We start from the raw sequence: 17,929 nt of genomic DNA on the forward strand, positions 1-17,929 counted from the left end.
TTTAATAAAAAAAAGCTCAAGAAATTATTTGATTTTAAAAAATAGAAACAGAAAATGGTCACACTGAAACGAAGTTAAATTGTTGAGCTTCTACGCTATGAACTATTGTTCTGGCCAAATAAATGCCATTCGCCTCTCGGCTTCGAAAGTGCCAACATGGTTTCAGTGAAATATTTTTGAATTGCTCACAACAACGTGCTAGATTTATTGGCTAAGAAGTTACGCAAAATTAACGTGTTTCTATGTATCTTATCCGTGTGCGAACGAAGTCTAATAAGTAAAAAATAAAACCTACAAACCTTTTATTAAACAACCTTATTGTGTCGCGTTAAATTTTCATTTTGTCATCATAAAATATTATATAGCCTTTCTATACATAAAATACAAGAAGTGGTAATAAGCCCGGTCTGTGAGAGGATTCGGCGAAAATGTACAAGAATCCTAATTATTCTGTGCTTTCTGTAAATTATTATGTTTAATGTACAATGTTGAAATGAATGAGTTCAAAGTGTACAAGGATAGAGTTAGTGGTAGGAGTACGAGTACGAGTACGAGACAATCGACAACAAAGAGTGGCACTATTGTTACCAAAAGAGGATAACCATTTGTTTTTGGAGTGGATTTTTATGTAGTACATCCTTTGGAGTATTCTTGCCAAGGAAAAACAAACTTGATTTATATTCAACGCATGGTACCGAATGTCGGTAACTTATGATGAAAACTACAAATATATACGAATTACAAGTTGGACAGGATACAAAAAATTGCAAGAATACATCCCCGGCGGTGGTAGGGGGCTTGAATCTGAGAGTTGCTCTGGCAGTGGCACTGGCATTGGTACTGGTCCTGGCACTGGCACTGGATCTGGTTGTCCTTTGAATTCTTGGCTATTGGTTTCGAATGTTGCCGTCGACAACGAGACAAACTTTGACTTGAATGCCGTCGTCGTCGTCGTCGCCTTCGTCGAAGTTGTTCAACTTTTCTCGGTACTGTCGTCCTGTTCTTCGTCGTCGTCATCGTCATCGCTGTCTGGTGCGGAAAACATATTGACTCGGGAAGGTCCTTGCTTTTTGTGCTGATAATTCAAATTATTCAGTTTGGTGTTTGTGTGTTTTTGTTGGGTTTGAGGAGTGTGGAGTTTGGGGCTGATAGTTGGCCAGGATAATAAAATAAAATAAAATAAAATAAAATATTCTCATACCAATTGTAATAAGAGATCGTAAAATGAATCAAATAAATCGAAGACGTCGTCAAACTGCAGAGCCCTTTGACTGTCTGAGACCGGTGATACGTTTTTTTGGCATAATAACTGCTGTAGGTAAGTTTGTGTCATGTTTTCGGATATGGAATTAATTTAATTAAATTGAGATACTGGGCAATAAGCAATTGGTTTGGATGTTGAATCTATTATTCATATACATCCTGCGTTTATAAAGGTAGTTTGGTTGGAGTACGAGAGCATTTATTTACCTTTTTCGGAAGGATGTGGAGTGGGGTTTGTTATTTTGGTAAAAAAACAGAAGTTCTACTTGAATATTTATAGATTCGATGCCATTAATTTTTAAAATCGGTTGATTTATTCCGAACAAACTACATACAAATTTATGGCGGGATAAATTATATTTATTTGGAGAATTTTGTGTATGAGGAAAAAACAGACAACTCGGTTTGATTCGGGTCTATCTTGGGGATCTGTACAAGTCTCTGTGGGTCTTTTTTTTAATTTAAAATATTGTTTGAATTCTAAGATAAACTGTACTTAACTTTAAAAAGGCTGGCAATAACTCTTAAGGAAGTTGAATTAACTTAAGTTTAAGAAACACAACCAATGTCAATAGTCATTAACTGAAGAACCTGCATAAAGCTTTTATTTTCACAAAACACTGAAATTAAGTTAAAGTTTTTAGGAATTGAGTCTTCTTTCCTGCAATTTTTTATATGTTAAGCTGTTTTTTTATTTAATGGAAGTCAAATTCATTTATTTGAAAGCATCTCAAATAAAAATGATGTTTAAATAATTCTAAGTTAATGATACTTTTGGTTTTGACGGTTTCGAATACATTTGAAGCAAAGTAAAATAGAATCAGACGACAAATTTTGCGAATTCCACCGTGAATTTTTTTACGGTGAGATGCATCTCCTTAGAGTATACTTTAATTAGATGTCCTTTGCTTTATTCTAAGTACTCGTTTTTATTTAATTTAGACTCTATAGAACAAAAATACATTTGTTTCTTAATTTTTATTTATTTAAATACTGTGTTATGTCGTTAATTAGATAAAATCAACACTTTAAGGATCCTGGGTGCGACTTACTTTATACGCACCTGATACTTTTTGTAAAAAATAAATTACCATTTTAAGAACTTCGATAAGCAAGATTGATGTTTGAGCTCTTGTAGACGATATTCACATTAGAATCCTTTGACTCATCAAATGTTTTTTGTTCCAAATATTTTTTTTTCATAATATTTTAATTTTTTAACTTCACATAGAAATTTACTGTAGTCGGTTCGATTTGTCGGATTGAAAATTTTGAAATTTCTCGACTTTTCAAGTTCCCTAGAATCTATACAAAAGATTTTTAGAGAGATGTCTGTTTGTGCGTGCGTACGAACGTTCGGGAAGCTTTTCTTTTTCCTAGAGAGATGCAAAAGGGCTCTTAAGCGGGTTTTTTTTTCTAACCATAAAGCAATTGAACAAAAATGAAATTTTTGGTGAATTTAAAATATCTTAGAAACCAGTAACGCTAATGAATTGATTTAAATTTTTAACTTCCCATAGGAATGTAATGGATCCGATTTGTCAAATTGAAAATTTTGGCATTTCTCGACGTTTAAAGGTCTCTAGAGTCGAAATAAAATAGTTTTAGAAAGATGTCTGTGCGTGCTTGTGTATGTACATACGTCCGTACGTCCGTATGTCCGTACGTCCGTATGTCCGTACGTCCGTATGTCCGTACGTTCGCTACGTTTTTTCGTCGTCCATAGCTCAAGAACCAGAAGAGATATCGACTTCAAATAAATTTTGTTATTCAGATAATAAGGCAGAAAGATGCAGAAAGGGCTCTCAAGAAATTCCGTGGTTAGTTTTTCTACCATAGCAGTTTAAAAAAAAGGTGAACATTTGGTTAACCCTAAATATCTTACGACCCAAAAACGCTAGAGACTTGAATGAAATTTTATATGATATATTGTAACATGATATCAAAGAAGTATATTTTTTGGGAAAAAACTCCATTTAACGTTTTTTTTTTTTTATAAATCAAAAAAACTAAAACAAAATTTGTCACCTCCAAAATTTTACGACTAAAATATAATTTCATCTCCAAAACAATTTTGTGCAACGAATAATAGTGTTTTTAATATCTGGTAAAATTTTGAGAAAAATCGAATTGACAGTTTTTTTTTATAAAAAATAAAAAATCTAAAAAAAAACATTACTCAAAGTTGGTAAAAATTGAATATCGATTCAAATATCTTTTCAAAAACTTGAAATTTAGGCTTCAAACTAATTTTATCTTATAAGAAATATTGTTTTCAACATTTGGTAAAATTTTTAAAAAATTCGAATTGACAGTATATTGGCTTCAAACTTATTTTATTTTACAGAAAATATTGTTTTCGATATTCAATGATTTTATATAAAAATCCAACAGTCCGTTTTTTTCATAAAAAATAAAATCTACAAAAAATAGTACGCAAATTTGGTAAAAATTGATACGAGTACATATAGACAAAGTTTTAAGCAAGACAAATCGACAGACGGGATGGGAAGTTATCAGTGTGGGTCGCATCCCAGCCTCTTTTTATAAATTGTGACGTGGTATCAAAATGATAAAATTAAAAGTTTTGTATAAATAAAAAAAAAAACAACAACAAAAATGTGGTGACCTAGAATATATACTTTTTTCTAACAAAAAATGATTTTATTACCAAAATAATTGTATTCAACACGAGTTTTTATAATATGGATTGCAAGCCGTACTGCAGTACTCAAGCACTGATCTAAGCAAAGAATTAAAAAGGGACTTAAGCGTGTATGGGTCATTAAATTCTTTAGTGTTTCTCTTAATTTGATTGGATTTATTGATTATGTAATCAATGTGCGGTAAGAAGGAACCAAAAGACCAAAAGAGCCTATTTTCAACACAATCAATAAATAAGATTTTAATCAATCAAAAAGGTTAAAGTGCAAACCAAAACCAAACCGAACCTGGTGACGCGATTTGGCGAAATCGGTAAATATAATATCCGTTTGAAAATTTGATTCAAATATTTTTATTATATTACTACTTACTAACGATAGATTAGTTACCGTAGATCTTCCAGATATGTAACCATTTTGGTATACTGAAAAAATGTCTTTTGTTTGAAAAGATAGGTTATCAAAGACTATCTTTTCAAATAACTTTGCCAAAGCTGAAATTTTACAGATTGGTCTATAACTAGTAACATCCTGTTTAGATCCTGAGTTAAAAACTGGTGTCATGTAAGAAAAAAGAGAAAGAGCAAAATTAAAGATGTTCGTCAAAGGCCTGGCTGAGAAAGATGCAAAATTAAATAATATATAAATAATGGGTAGAATCCCGTCAGGACCTTCTTTTTTGGTTGTATCTAAGTCAAGCAGGGCTGTCATAACTTCTGAAACCTGTAATATCATTGTACCAATATTAATAGATACTGAGATCTGTGGCAATTCAAGATTGGAAGGTGAGTTTGGAGAATAAACAAACTGAAAGTAGACAGCAAAAAGATTACAAATCTCATTCAAGTCACTTGTTGATGTACTTAAGTAAGCGGTGATTTTTTAAGAGCTTGAGAACTTTTTAAAAAAAAAAAACGCATACAATTTGTAAAATCTCATCGATTCTTTATTTGAAACGTTAGATTGGTCCATGACATTTACTTTTTGAAGTTAATTTCATTTAAATGTTGACCGCGGCTGCGTCTTAGGTGGTCCATTCGAAAAGTCCAATTTTGGGTAACTTTTTCGAGCATTTCGCCCGGAATAGCCCGAATTTCTTCGGAAATGTTGTCTTCCAAAGCTGGAATAGTTGCTGGCTTATTTGTGTAGACTTTAAACTTGACGTAGCCCCACAAAAAATAGTCTAAAGGCGTCAAGTCGCATGATCTTGGTGGTCAACTTACCGGTCCATTCCTTGAGATGAATTGTTCTCCGAAGTTTTCTCTCAAAATGGCCATAGAATCGCGAGCTGTGTGGCATGTAGCGCCATCTTGTTGAAACCACATGTCAACCAAGTTCAGTTCTTCCATTTTTGGCAACAAAAAGTTTGTTAGCATTGAACGATAGCGATCGCCATTCACCGTAACGTTGCGTCCAACAGCATCTTTGAAAAAATACGGTCCAATGATTCCACCAGCGTACAAACCACACCAAACAGTGCATTTTTCGGGATGCATGGGCAGTTCTTGAACGGCTTCTGGTTGCTCTTCACTCCAAATGCGGCAATTTTGCTTATTTACGTAGCCATTCAACCAGAAATCAGCCTCATCGCTGAACAAAATTTGTCGATAAAAAAGCGAATTTTCTGCCAACTTTTCTAGGGCCCATTCACTGAAAATTCGACGTTGTGGCAGATCTTTCGGCTTCAGTTCTTGCACGAGCTGTATTTTATACGGTTTTACACCAAGATCTTTGCGTAAAATCTTCCATGTGGTCGAATGACACAAACCCAATTGCTGCGAACGGCGACGAATCGACATTTCACGATCTTCAGCAACACTCTCAGAAACAGACGCAATATTCTCTTCTGTACGCACTGTACGCATTCGTGTGGTTGGTTTAATGTCCAATAAAGTAAACTGAGTGCGAAACTTGGTCACAATCGCATTAATTGTTTGCTCACTTGGTCGATTATGTAGACCATAAATCGGACGTAAAGCGCGAAACACATTTCGAACCGAACACTGATTTTGGTAATAAAATGCAATGATTTGCAAGCGTTGCTCGTTAGTAAGTCTATTCATGATGAAATGTCAAAGCATACTGAGCATCTTTCTCTTTGACACCATGTCTGAAATCCCGCGTAATCTGTCAAATACTAATGCATGAAAATCCTAACCTAAATCTACGTACAGCTTCATTAATAATGGATAAAAAAGACTCATTTGCGTTACTTAAATTCAATTTTAAAAATATGAATCCCAAGGAAAACAAGAAAAATATTCGTTCATTGCATAAGAGTTCGATTTTTTAAGGTTTTGTACAAAAATATTTTTGTAATTATGATTTTTCATAAAGTTATAAAAACTTGTGGTTCCTTTAAGAGCCAAATGATGGATTGAGTTTTGAATAATTGAGATATCAGGCTTTTCAATATAAATATTGAATTACTTATAAACAAAGATTGGGTCAAGAACTTTGTATTAAATATTATGTATTATTTTCGACTTAAATATCTTATTCAAAAATTAAAGACATCGGCTTAAAACTAGTTTAAAGTTATAGAAAATATTGTTTTCTACGTTCACTAAAATTTTTATAAAATACCAGCGTTCATAAGAATTAAATTCTGCAAAAAATAGAAAATTTAACCAGTTGTTAAAAAAGTCATTATTCGTATATAAAATTATTCAGATTTCGAAGTTTCAAGTTGGTAGCGCTCAAATTTGAGATCTGTCAAACTCAGCTGTCATTTGAAGTGTGATAACATTAGTTGAATGATTGCCATTTATGATTATATGTCGACTAGTAATCGAACAACGAGTTAAAATTATTAAAAAACGTGCCTACTAAAAAAGTGGTGATTTAAACGTAGCCAATTTTCACACACTATATGATTATGGTCGTCATAATAGATCGATACGCAAGCAATCGATAGAATTGTGAAGAACTTTGAAGCGAGAGGAGGATTTTTTGATGTCGTAAGGTCACTGGATCAGAGAAATGCAATTTTATTTGAAATTTTTTCTGCTGAAAGTGCACGTGTGGCTAATTATTTGAATTTATCGATTTCTCCAAGCAATTGATCGATTTCTTTGGCAATTAAAAGATCTAAGATTAGGCCAGTGCAATACTTCAAACGCATCAAAAATCAACAACATGGTCAACTTATGGCTGAGTTGGGCGTCCAAAATGTGCGAAAAAGTGATTAAAAATAACTTCAAAAGAATCGCGTTCCAGAGATAATTATTTCGAGGCTGCGTTTCGAACGAAATAATTGCATTAATCGCTTAATTGTATCTCTGGATTCAATTTCTAATTAAATCAAAGAAAGCAAAGCTAGAATCACCACAAGTTTGAGAGCAAGGGATTTTTTGGTCAAGCTGGAATAAATGCACACCTAAAATGCCTTAAAATCTTTCAAAATTACGTTTTTTAAATTTTGTTAAGTTTAGAAAGTCTCCAAAAATGTTATTTAGCTCTATTGATATAGCTTACTTGTTTGCAAGCAGTTCACTAAAAATTCCACCTTACCAGTGTTATGACTCTCCCAGCTCTTGAATGTGTAAATGATTCTATGGGACCAATCTATTTTCGTACTCGTACTGTAGCGAGAGTCCTAAAAGATCTCAACATTCATAAATCCGCAGGTCCGGATGGTATCCCAGCTTTTATTCTGAAGAGGTGTTCTTCCACTCTAGCAAAACCACGGCGTAAGCTTTTCGTATCCTATTCTTCTGGACTCGTTCCTTTGAAAACCACATTTGTACGGAGCTTCTTAATGGCCGACAATACGGCTTTCATAGCAATAGGTACACGGTGATCTCATGGTTCGTCTCACTGAACAGTGGAACACATCTTTACATCGTTTTGGAGAAAGTAAGATTAATGCACTTGATATTTGAAAGGTCTTTGATAAAGTCTGGCATCTTATTCTTTTATCAAAAATGCGTACTTTTGGTATTGACAAATCTCTTCTTCGTTGGATTAGAAATTTTCTTTCGAACCACTCAATTCAAGTTGTTTTGGACGGATTCAAGTCTGAAACCGACAAAATAAATGCTGGTGTGACCCAGAACTTCGTTTTGCCTCCGACCCTATTCCTCATTTTTATAAATGATCTCCGATCTGCTACTTATTATCCAATACATTGTTTCGCTGACGATAGCACTCTCAGCTTTTCATATTCTTTTCCAGACTCATATCCCTCCTCTTCGGATGTGGAACTGCAACGGCAAAATATGGTTAGCTCATTAAATTCCGGCCTACACAGCATTGTACAATGGGGAATAAAAAACCGTGTGAAAATTAATCCTTCGATAACCTAATGCTGTCTTGTATCGTTAAAGCGAGATATACCCTCTTTACCACTATCCATGAGTGGCACTTGCATCAACGGAATTGAAAATCTCAACATCCTTGGAATGTGCACCAGCAACCACCATTTGTGGAGCGATCACATACGCGATATGCCAAAAATGGTTTTTTGAGACGTTGCAAGGCATTTTTCCCTCCGCCTGATCTGGCTACGATCTAAAAAACCTATATACGTCTGAAACTTAAATATAGCTCTCATCTCTGGGCTGGTGCTCCATCAGTAACTTATTTAAGCCTCTTGGACAGTATTCAAAGAAGAGCTTTTAAATTAATTGGTGGCATGAACATTATCAACTCGATTACGTCACTTGAACATCGTCGTAAAGTTTCTTGTCTCACGCTTTTTACCATTATTTCAACGGACCATGCTCTAGTGAAATAGCCTGTAACATTCCTCCCCTTAAACAATTTAACCACAAAACCCGCGCTTCTAGGAATGCCCATCAGTTTACCCTTGAGCCCAACTTCGGCCCTACTATGAAGTATATAGATTCATTTTTTAGCGGTGCTACGCGAATGTGGAATGACTTATCACGCTCAGGAATTCAAAATCAATGTACGCTGACACCTCCTATTCAACCCTTCCCTCCTTTCCTAATGCTCTCACTGTATCCTTGGCATATTAAAGGTATACAAAACCTTTTTAGTGTTTGCTAATTATAATTAAAAGGGGGAAAGGGTTTGTAAGACCAATCAGGACTTCCGTGAACTAAAGAGCACAAAAATAACCATAAATTGCCATAATTTCTTTTTAAAGATTTGTATTGTTAAGGTGTCGTGTTTCTAGCTCTACGGGCTTTAATAATTGAATCGTTTAACATAATCTAAATTTAATATGTTACAAATTCTTCTCCAGTACTTATTCAGTTTTTGGGATTTACTTAAAGGGTTAATTTAAAAATTTTAAGATATATCATAGAAGTTCTTAAATCAGTTGAAGGATTAATTCGTTAGGGAAAGGTGAAAATAAATTGCAATAAATTAAAAGATGAGAAACTCCTTTTTCGGTCAACTCAACAACATATTTTTTCAACAACATCCTAAATATTGCAAATAAAATTGGTATAAATTTAAGACAATATTTGGACGCAATTAGTTGAAAAAAAAACAGTCAGAATCTAACACAGAAAGAATGAAAGACAAACAAAGAAAAGGAGAAACATTTATTTCCACAAAAGTTAAGTAAAACAATCTTCAACATTTTCCTGTAAATTGTTCCCTCGTAAAAAATCCATTCAAAAAACGTATTTTCACTTGTGAATTTTATTACTTCCGTTGTGAAATACTTAAACCTTTTACATTAAATTGACTATGACTCCTGCTTGCAGAATGACAATAATAAAACCACAAAATGTTAACTCATTTTATACACAGGAGAGTAATACATTACCCAGACCAAAAGGTCTATCACCGAAATGTCTTCATGCATAATATCATTCGTTACCCATTAGATGAAACATTAAGTGGATGCACATTATCTTAAGTCCATATTATACGAGAGTGGGCAAAAAAAAAATATGCTTTGTATATAATAATTGTCTACATATGTACATATAGGTACAACTTCCAACTTCCGCTATAAGACCATAACTTGGAAGCTTGAATGCGATGTTATTCTTGTTTATCCTCGGAAACGTATATTTACACTCATATATAGGTAATGCATATATTTTTTTCTTTGCTCATTCTTTCAAAGAGATTTATAAGTTGCGATGGAGATAGAATTTGTCGTGAAAGCCTTCTTCCTATCCCAGTCGTATTCCTATCACACCCTGAGCTTAATAATAATCTTATGGATCTCAACGAAATGGTCACATCATAAAATACACACCACAAAATATGCCATTAAAGGTGATATAAAACTTAAGCAACAGCATTCAATACACCCTCGTCGACACTCATAATAAAGGACCGCATTATATTTCAAAGGATTCAAATATACAGCTTTTGATACAGTCAGTGATAGGTAGACACTACACACGAGTATCAGTAAACAGTGCCGGATATACAGTCTCTTATGAGGTACGCCTAAAGGCCGGAACTCCTACGAGCATATTGTATCAGAAGTCATTTAAACTTAAAGTAAGTTTAAATGAATCAACCAGTATACTAAAGGGTGACTCAAAGCTGCTACTTTTCAAGTTGTCATCTATTGATATTTGATAAGTAAACCCTATTCCATTACTGAAAATTAACCGCTGCCTGGTGTGCCTCAGAGTTCCGTTTTATCTCCTACAGTCGTTCTTATTTGTATAAATTTTCCTTTTTGTAAAACTTCTAATCCACTTAATTGTTTTGCTGATGACTGTACTTTCATCTTTTCATAAAAGCCCAATTTTAAACGAAATGTTAAGTGCAGATATTCTTTTCTAAGCCGCACTTGAAGAATGTGTCATACCAGGCTCAATATATCCCACTTAAAACAAAGTGCCAAACATTCAAAACCATATTGACATTGGTATTTTTTTTAATCCTTTCCTTCCCTTTTAATTTCTGCAATGACTTTTATTATTATAAAAATGAACTAGGCGGGATTTCTATTAAATCCGCTCCTATGATCCATTTAAGGAAGCACAATAAAAAAAAAACGCTGCTTGAAAGAAAGATATATGTACACGCTTGTACATTCTTTTCAAGCTTACCACATCCGGAACTTGGGGAAAAAGAAGCCATCACTTAACAAACTTTTACAGCCAACAATTAAGTTAGATTTCTTTTTCTTTTTGGATAAACCCAAAATGAATAGAGACTTTAAGTCACAAGTTTTGTCTTTTGTGAACGTGCAAAATTAACGCTCCTCCTTATATGTAACTTTATACCTATGTACCTACATTTTGTTATTTTTTTTTCAATTTGAAACATCCTGCTTTAGGGAAAAAAAAGAAAAAACAAAAATAAATAAGACTCGTTAAGAAAATAAAACAGTTCATTGGAACGATTTGTTTAAGTTTTGAAAATGTTGAATTTTTACAAAAAAGTCATGTATTCATTTGGTCTTAAAGTATTTCTATGAAAAATCCAAAGACACGTTGTTGTCGCTTCGATCGTCGGACACGTTGGTAGCTCGTAACTTCTTTTAAAATTTTATTTGAATTAGTTCCTGATTTTGGGAACTCTTTTTGATAAAGAACGAAATTAATTTTTCATTCACACAAATTGTGGCTTAGCTAGTTAAGCTTTCTTTTTGTAGTGGACGTTTTGAAGTTAATTTTAAAAGGTTTGATTGGTTTTTAAAATAAGATTTTGGTTTAGATGAGAAGGATAAGATAACAAATTATTTTAAGGATTTTATATAAGAGGTTAAAGAAAGTGTACACGAAAAATACTGTTCTTGTCGCTGTCAGGAAAGCTGAGGTATTTTGTTTGGTTTGAGACATACATTTCGAAGAATGAATTAAGCTAGGTTAGTTATTATAAAAAATTAAAAAATCTTTAGTAATTAAATATTTAAATTTTAGATTTTTTTTTTATTAAAAACAACTTCACATTTGAAAATACATTTATTTACACTAGCAATAAGGGTAGTTAACTATTTTCATCAAGAGGTCATACTTCCATAATTATGGAATAAACCGACGTTCTTGTCATGTATTTTTCAAATTATCAACTTCCCATAGTAAGTTATTTTAATCGGTCCGATTTGTCAAATTGAAAATGTTGAAATTTTTTTCTATTTGTTAAAGTTAATAGAATCTAAATAAAAGACTTTTAGAGAGATGTCTCACTTTCGTCGTCCACATCTCAAGAACCAGTCGAAATATCGACTTTAAATAAAGGAAAGGTCTTTTAAGAAAATTGAGTGGGTGGTTTTTTTTACCATAGCAATAAAAATAAAATGCACGACTGGGTCGCACTAACTTGCTCCTGTATCTAAAGAGTCTGTTTAAAGTACTTATATAGGATTTAAAAGTATACCTGTTAAATGAGTTTGTCTTTGAAGATATAATTGCCATTTGATTTGACAAAAAACTTGTGATTCATCCAAGACACAACTCATCCTAGGACAACTCATCCCGAAAATGAAAAATACTTGTAAGCATACTTAACGAAAACAATTGGTTGTGAATTCAATTAGTTTGTTCAAAGCTTTTTCCTTTGGATAACATTATTTTATTTTCTTATTAGAAGAACTAGGATGGAAAATAAATTATCTAAAGATAAGAAAGAGGCAGAAAATGTATGATTGGTAGGTGTCTAAAACGAATAAGGAATAGTTCATTGGAGTGCTCAGCTTTATGCAGATAGATAGATAAAGACACGTTTATGATGATAATGAAGGAATGTTTTTGGTAGGTGGAAGATACCTTTCGTTAGAGTTAAAAAAAAAAAAACAAGAATATGAACAGGTACAAGAAATTGGTATTCATGTAATGTTCACAGTCAGGCTCTTGTGCGTTTCGGATTTTAGTTCAAAATTTTACTTGAAATATAAGTTTGTCTTCAAAAATGTAAATGCCATCTTACTCATAATATCATAAATGTGAAGTAGCTCTGTCTGTCTGTTACTCAATCACGCCTTAACTACTGAGCCAGTTTGTATGAAATTTAGTATGGAGATATTTTGATGCCCGAGAAAATACATAGGATACTTTTTACCCCTCACAGGTTTTTCCATACTACTATATCTTATGCGGACGAAGTCACGGAAAAAATCTTGTTTTATAGCAAAAACATCTTTATTTTTTTAATTTGTTTTTGAAAATCGTTAGAGCGTTTTTCTTAAAAAAATTTTGTATTTATAAAATTTTTCAATTTTGTTTTAAAAATATTTTTAGGATGCAGTTGTTTAGTGAAATATTGTTAAGGCAATATAAGAGCTTATTAAAAAAAAATGTATTGAAATCAGTTCATATAAACTGCTGAGAAAATTAAAAAACAAAAAAACGGTTCTATGAGCGGTACATTGTCTAAGCAATACAAAAATACATTTTTCTTATAAAAAGAAGTTAAGTTAAAAAATAAAATTTTAAAGAAAAATTTAAAAAATCTAAAGGTACGTTTTTGAGAAAATTCGAAAATTGTTAGTTTTGATCTTAAAAAAAAAAATTAAAAAACGCCTAACGCGAATCTGCTCATAACCTTAACTTCCGAGTTTGAACTCAATCGACCCAATATTTTAGGCTGTAGAAAGGTGGACAGACAGACAGGACAGAATGGACGGAATCGCGGGACCCACTTATTTCGACTTCTCTACCATCGTAATCGAGTTCAAAATTTTTTACAAATGCAAAACTTGCTACATACATAGTTCCTACAAGTCGCAAGTAAAAACAGGCTGGGATGCAACTCTTATTGATAAATTTCCATCCCGTCTTTCGATTTGTCTTGCTTAAAAGTTTATAGGCTTTCGTTATTTTTTTTTTAAAGTTGTCTGTTGAATTATTGTTAAAAATTGTGAAACTACGAACAATATTTTTCAAATAAAGAAATAGTTTAGTTTGAAAATCTAATTTTGTTAAATAGATTTTTAGTCGAAACAAATTTCTACCAACTTTAGTAGCGTTTCTTATTTTTTTGTATTTCTTATAAAATCAAATACAAATTAGATAAACGAAATCAATTTGAGGGGTATCAAGAACCGAACATCAATTTTTACCAAATTTGCGTACTATTTCTTGTAGATTTTATTTTTTTATGAAAAACCGGACTGTTTAATTTTTATAAAAAAAAACATCTTAATATAGAAAACAATATTTTCTGTGAAAGTAAATTTTTACTTTCATTTTTATTTTTTGTAAAAAAAAAACTGTCAATTCGATATTTCTCAAATTTTTTTCGAATGTTGGAAACAATATTTCTAGAAAGATAAAAGTAGTTTAAAGCCAATATCTCAAAGTTTTGAAAAGATATTTGAGTCGAAAGTAAATTTTTACCAACTTTTATTCATTTTTTTGTTTAGGTTTTTATTTTTTATAAAAAAAACTTTCGAGGTGACGATTTTTTTTTTTCATTATTTTGATTTATAAAAATAACTGTTAGTTGGATTTTTGTCTAAAAATGTACTTGTTTGGTATCACGTTACAATTTATAATATAATATGTAATTCAAGTCTCTAGCGTAATTGGTTCGTGAGATATTTAGGATTAACCAAAATTTTCACGAAAAAAACGATTTTAACATGTGGTAAAATTTTGAGAAAAATCAAATTGATAGTGTTTTTTTATAAAATAAAAAACCTAAAAAAAACATTACTTAAAGATGGTAAAAATTGAATTTCGACTCAAATATCTTTTAAAAAATTTGAGATTATTGCTTACAGCAAACTTTAACTTGTAAAAAATATTGTTTTCAACATTCGTACAAATTTTGAAAAAAAAAATCGAATTGACAGTTTTTTAAACAAAAAAATTAATATAAGTTCGTAAAAATTGATTTTCGACTCAAATACATTTTCAAAACTTTGAGATTATGCATTCCAACTAATTTTATCTTAAAAATAATTATTGTTTTCAATACTCGGTAAAATTTTAAGAAAAGTCGAATTCAAACAAAAACATTAATAAAAGTTGGTAAAAATTGATTATTGACTCAAAACTTAGAGATATTGGATTTAAATTACTTTTATCTTTTAAAAAATATTGTTGTCAACATACAGTCAAATTTTGAGATTTTTATACAAAAATAAAATCTACAAAAAATAGTACCCAAACTTTATTCGTCCAATTTGTAAAACATTTAAAAATGCATCTTAAATTGGTAAAAATTTGTTTTCGACTAAAAATCTATTAAACAAAAAACCAGCTACTCAAACTAAATTATTTCTTGATATGGAAAATATTGTTGGTATTTTAAATTTTTGTAAGAATAATTCAACTGACAACATTTTTAACCCAACCCGAAAACCTTAAAACTTTTAAGCAAAACAAATCAACAGACGGGATGGAAAGTTATTAGTGTGGGTCGCTTCCCATCCTCTTGTTTTACATTCGATTTAATTTTGAATATTAAATTCTTTTGCACGTTAAACATAATTTCTGTTTTTCTTTTCTAATACGTAGAAAAATGATTCTCACAGTGCATATGTATATAAGGTTTTCCAATAAGATGCTTCATGTAAATATTCAAAAGCGAGTATTTTCTAAGAAGAATTGTAAAGCGTAAGGTATGCCATTATTAATGATAAGTGATATCAGCCCGACCAACAATCACAGATACGGGCTACTATATCCTTTTAATGACATTTTCCATGATTAATTCCCACATTCGCGGCTCTATGTTCAAAACAACTTCAAGAACTCAATTTGTATATCCTGAAAACTATTAAAAAAAAGACTCTCGTAGTTCAATCGAAAAATTGTGATCATCTTTTCAAAATTCTCATTGTTTCGTTGCATTTACAAGATGGCCAGTTTTTGTTCTTTAAGTTGTTTTTGTTCTGTAAGCTTTGAAAGCAGTATTTCTGTAAGAACAACAACAAATAAATATAAGGGTGTTTATGGACTTTTTTCTATCGCTTAAGGATATAACGAATATTTGGTGACTTTTGCAATCTATTGAAGTACAACTTAATGTTTTTTAAATTCTTGGTCCACCAAACAGTGACATATTATGCTCACTCCCAATATTTATCGTTGACTTGTCACCTTCTTGCCCTAAAGGTAAAAAAAAGGAACAGCTTACACAAAACGTCAAATTATTTCTAGTGATTTGATTGTCACAGAAATGTTAAGAAAGTGCTTTGATGTTATAAATGTATTCATTTCATGAAACTTGTATTCAGTGTTAAAAATATTCGCATTGCATGGCCAATTTCTTGAAGTGAATTATTGCTTCCGGATGGATTAACAAGAACTTTAATTTTCATAAGTGATTCATTTCTTTCACGTTTCGTAATTTTCAATCTATGTATGAACATGTATTCACTGGATACCACCTTTTATTAACAAATCTTTGAATTTTTAAAGCAATAAACAATAATTTCTAAATTCCAATACACGTAGATACTGAGCTAAATAAAAACAGCCCACAGAAATAAAAATCATTTTCTGAGGAAACTTTTAAAGCCAATTTGAACTTAAACTTTTAATAAACGTTATAATGTAAAAAATAATAACTAAAAATAATAACAAAGCATAAAATCTATTATAAGAAAAAGTAACTTCATAGATAACCATAACCAACTGCTATCCTAAACATAAAAGTACATATAAATATAAGAACAAAAAAAAACAAGATTGATTCACTTAAAAATCTAATACAAAGTAAAAAATCTAATTTTCCAAGTTGCCATAGTTCCCTGAACCGGGACGATTTGGTTCGGTTCGATATACAACAAAAAAAAATTATTATTATTATTGAAAATTCAAAACCGCTATTCATATTGAAAGTTTTGTTAAAGCAATAACGAAGAAGCCCTCAACCCAAAAGACATCCATCCATAAACATGAGCTGAATAAGCAAGTACGTACATTCACATAAACGAGACGAGTACAAGCCGAAACCAACGACACGCCTTCCGGCTTCCCAGCTTCGGTATCGGTTCCAGCATCGGCCTCCACAAGAAAATATTCATCTAAAGCAACAACTTTGTATAGGTATACGTATATGTAGGTGAGGTATATCCTTAGACACTGGTCTGACACTCTTGGTTGGATGATATGATATGAGATATGCTGTTGAACTATTGGGAGATAAGATATTTCCCGGAGGAGTCACTTAGGTGAAAATGTTTTTGATATTTCGAAGGAGTTTTTTGTATGTTTTGTTTTTGTTTTTGTTTCTGAATTAAATTAATAAGAAAAGAATAACTTTAACTGTTGAAGCATTTTATTCGTTTTGTAAAATGTAAATGTACAAAAATTTAATAGGAATCGAAGAAGTGACAGAGAGTTCAAAGAGGAGGTTAAATCGATTGGGTTTTTGTTATATTGAATGATAGTTTTTGGGAGAAGTCGTTCGGTAGTACAAGTTACAAGCTTTTAGTAAATTCAAAAAATATAAATGCTTTAGTCTTGTGCTGATGCAAAAATCGTTACGCAGCTGTTGCTAATGTGCATTAAATGTATCAGCATCGATTTTGTATATATTTATATCATATTAATAGTTGGACAAGCAGACGTTGTTCTACGTAATAATACGTATACGCCGAAGTGCATTTACTTAAGTGCATTCATTTTTAAGCTTAACATAATCTTTTGAATTTAAATATTTTTAGCTAAGCAAAATATAAACAGAACTATTAAAATTGTTTGTATTGCGTGTTAACCCTAAATAGTTTTCATTGTGTAGGGATTTCCAATAAGAAATTTCATTTTTTATATCCCGCTATTGTCTCTTTTGAAATTATCATATTTTGACACTTAACAATCAAAAATTATACCCTAGCAATAACAAGAGAGCATTGGAATTGTTAAAATTGACCGCTCAAAAACTTTGAACATTTTACAGTAACCGGTCTCATTTTTACAAGCGACATTTCCTGACTCGAAGAGATGACAGCAATTGGCCACTAAGATCTTGTGATTCAATATTTTTAAATTTTTTCTGTGCGGTACTTAAATGAAGATCTTAAAGATGGAAAATATTCCAATTTGTCTGTACAAATTTCATGAAAAGGAAATTGTCGTTTAGCACTATCATCCAAATAGGACTTGATCCATTTTTGTCGCTAATAATACACCAAATATGGTTGCATTTGATGTTTTCAA

The 17,929-nt window shown here is 31.6% G+C and overlaps 1 protein-coding gene across 1 annotated transcript in view; it reads left to right on the forward strand.

Annotated features, from left to right (window-relative positions):
- Positions 1-204: 204 nt before the first annotated feature.
- Positions 205-17,929, forward strand: part of LOC129948375 (uncharacterized) — a 66,325-nt gene continuing 48,600 nt past the window's right edge. The window contains exon 1 of the mRNA XM_056059350.1: positions 205-1,318. Within this exon, the coding sequence (XP_055915325.1) occupies positions 1,225-1,318 (94 nt within the window). The 5' untranslated portion in view covers positions 205-1,224. The remainder of the gene's footprint in view (positions 1,319-17,929) is intronic.

The sequence above is a fragment of the Eupeodes corollae genome, chromosome 2 (genome assembly GCF_945859685.1).
Source record: "Eupeodes corollae chromosome 2, idEupCoro1.1, whole genome shotgun sequence".
In the NCBI taxonomy this organism is placed as follows: domain Eukaryota; kingdom Metazoa; phylum Arthropoda; class Insecta; order Diptera; family Syrphidae; genus Eupeodes; species Eupeodes corollae.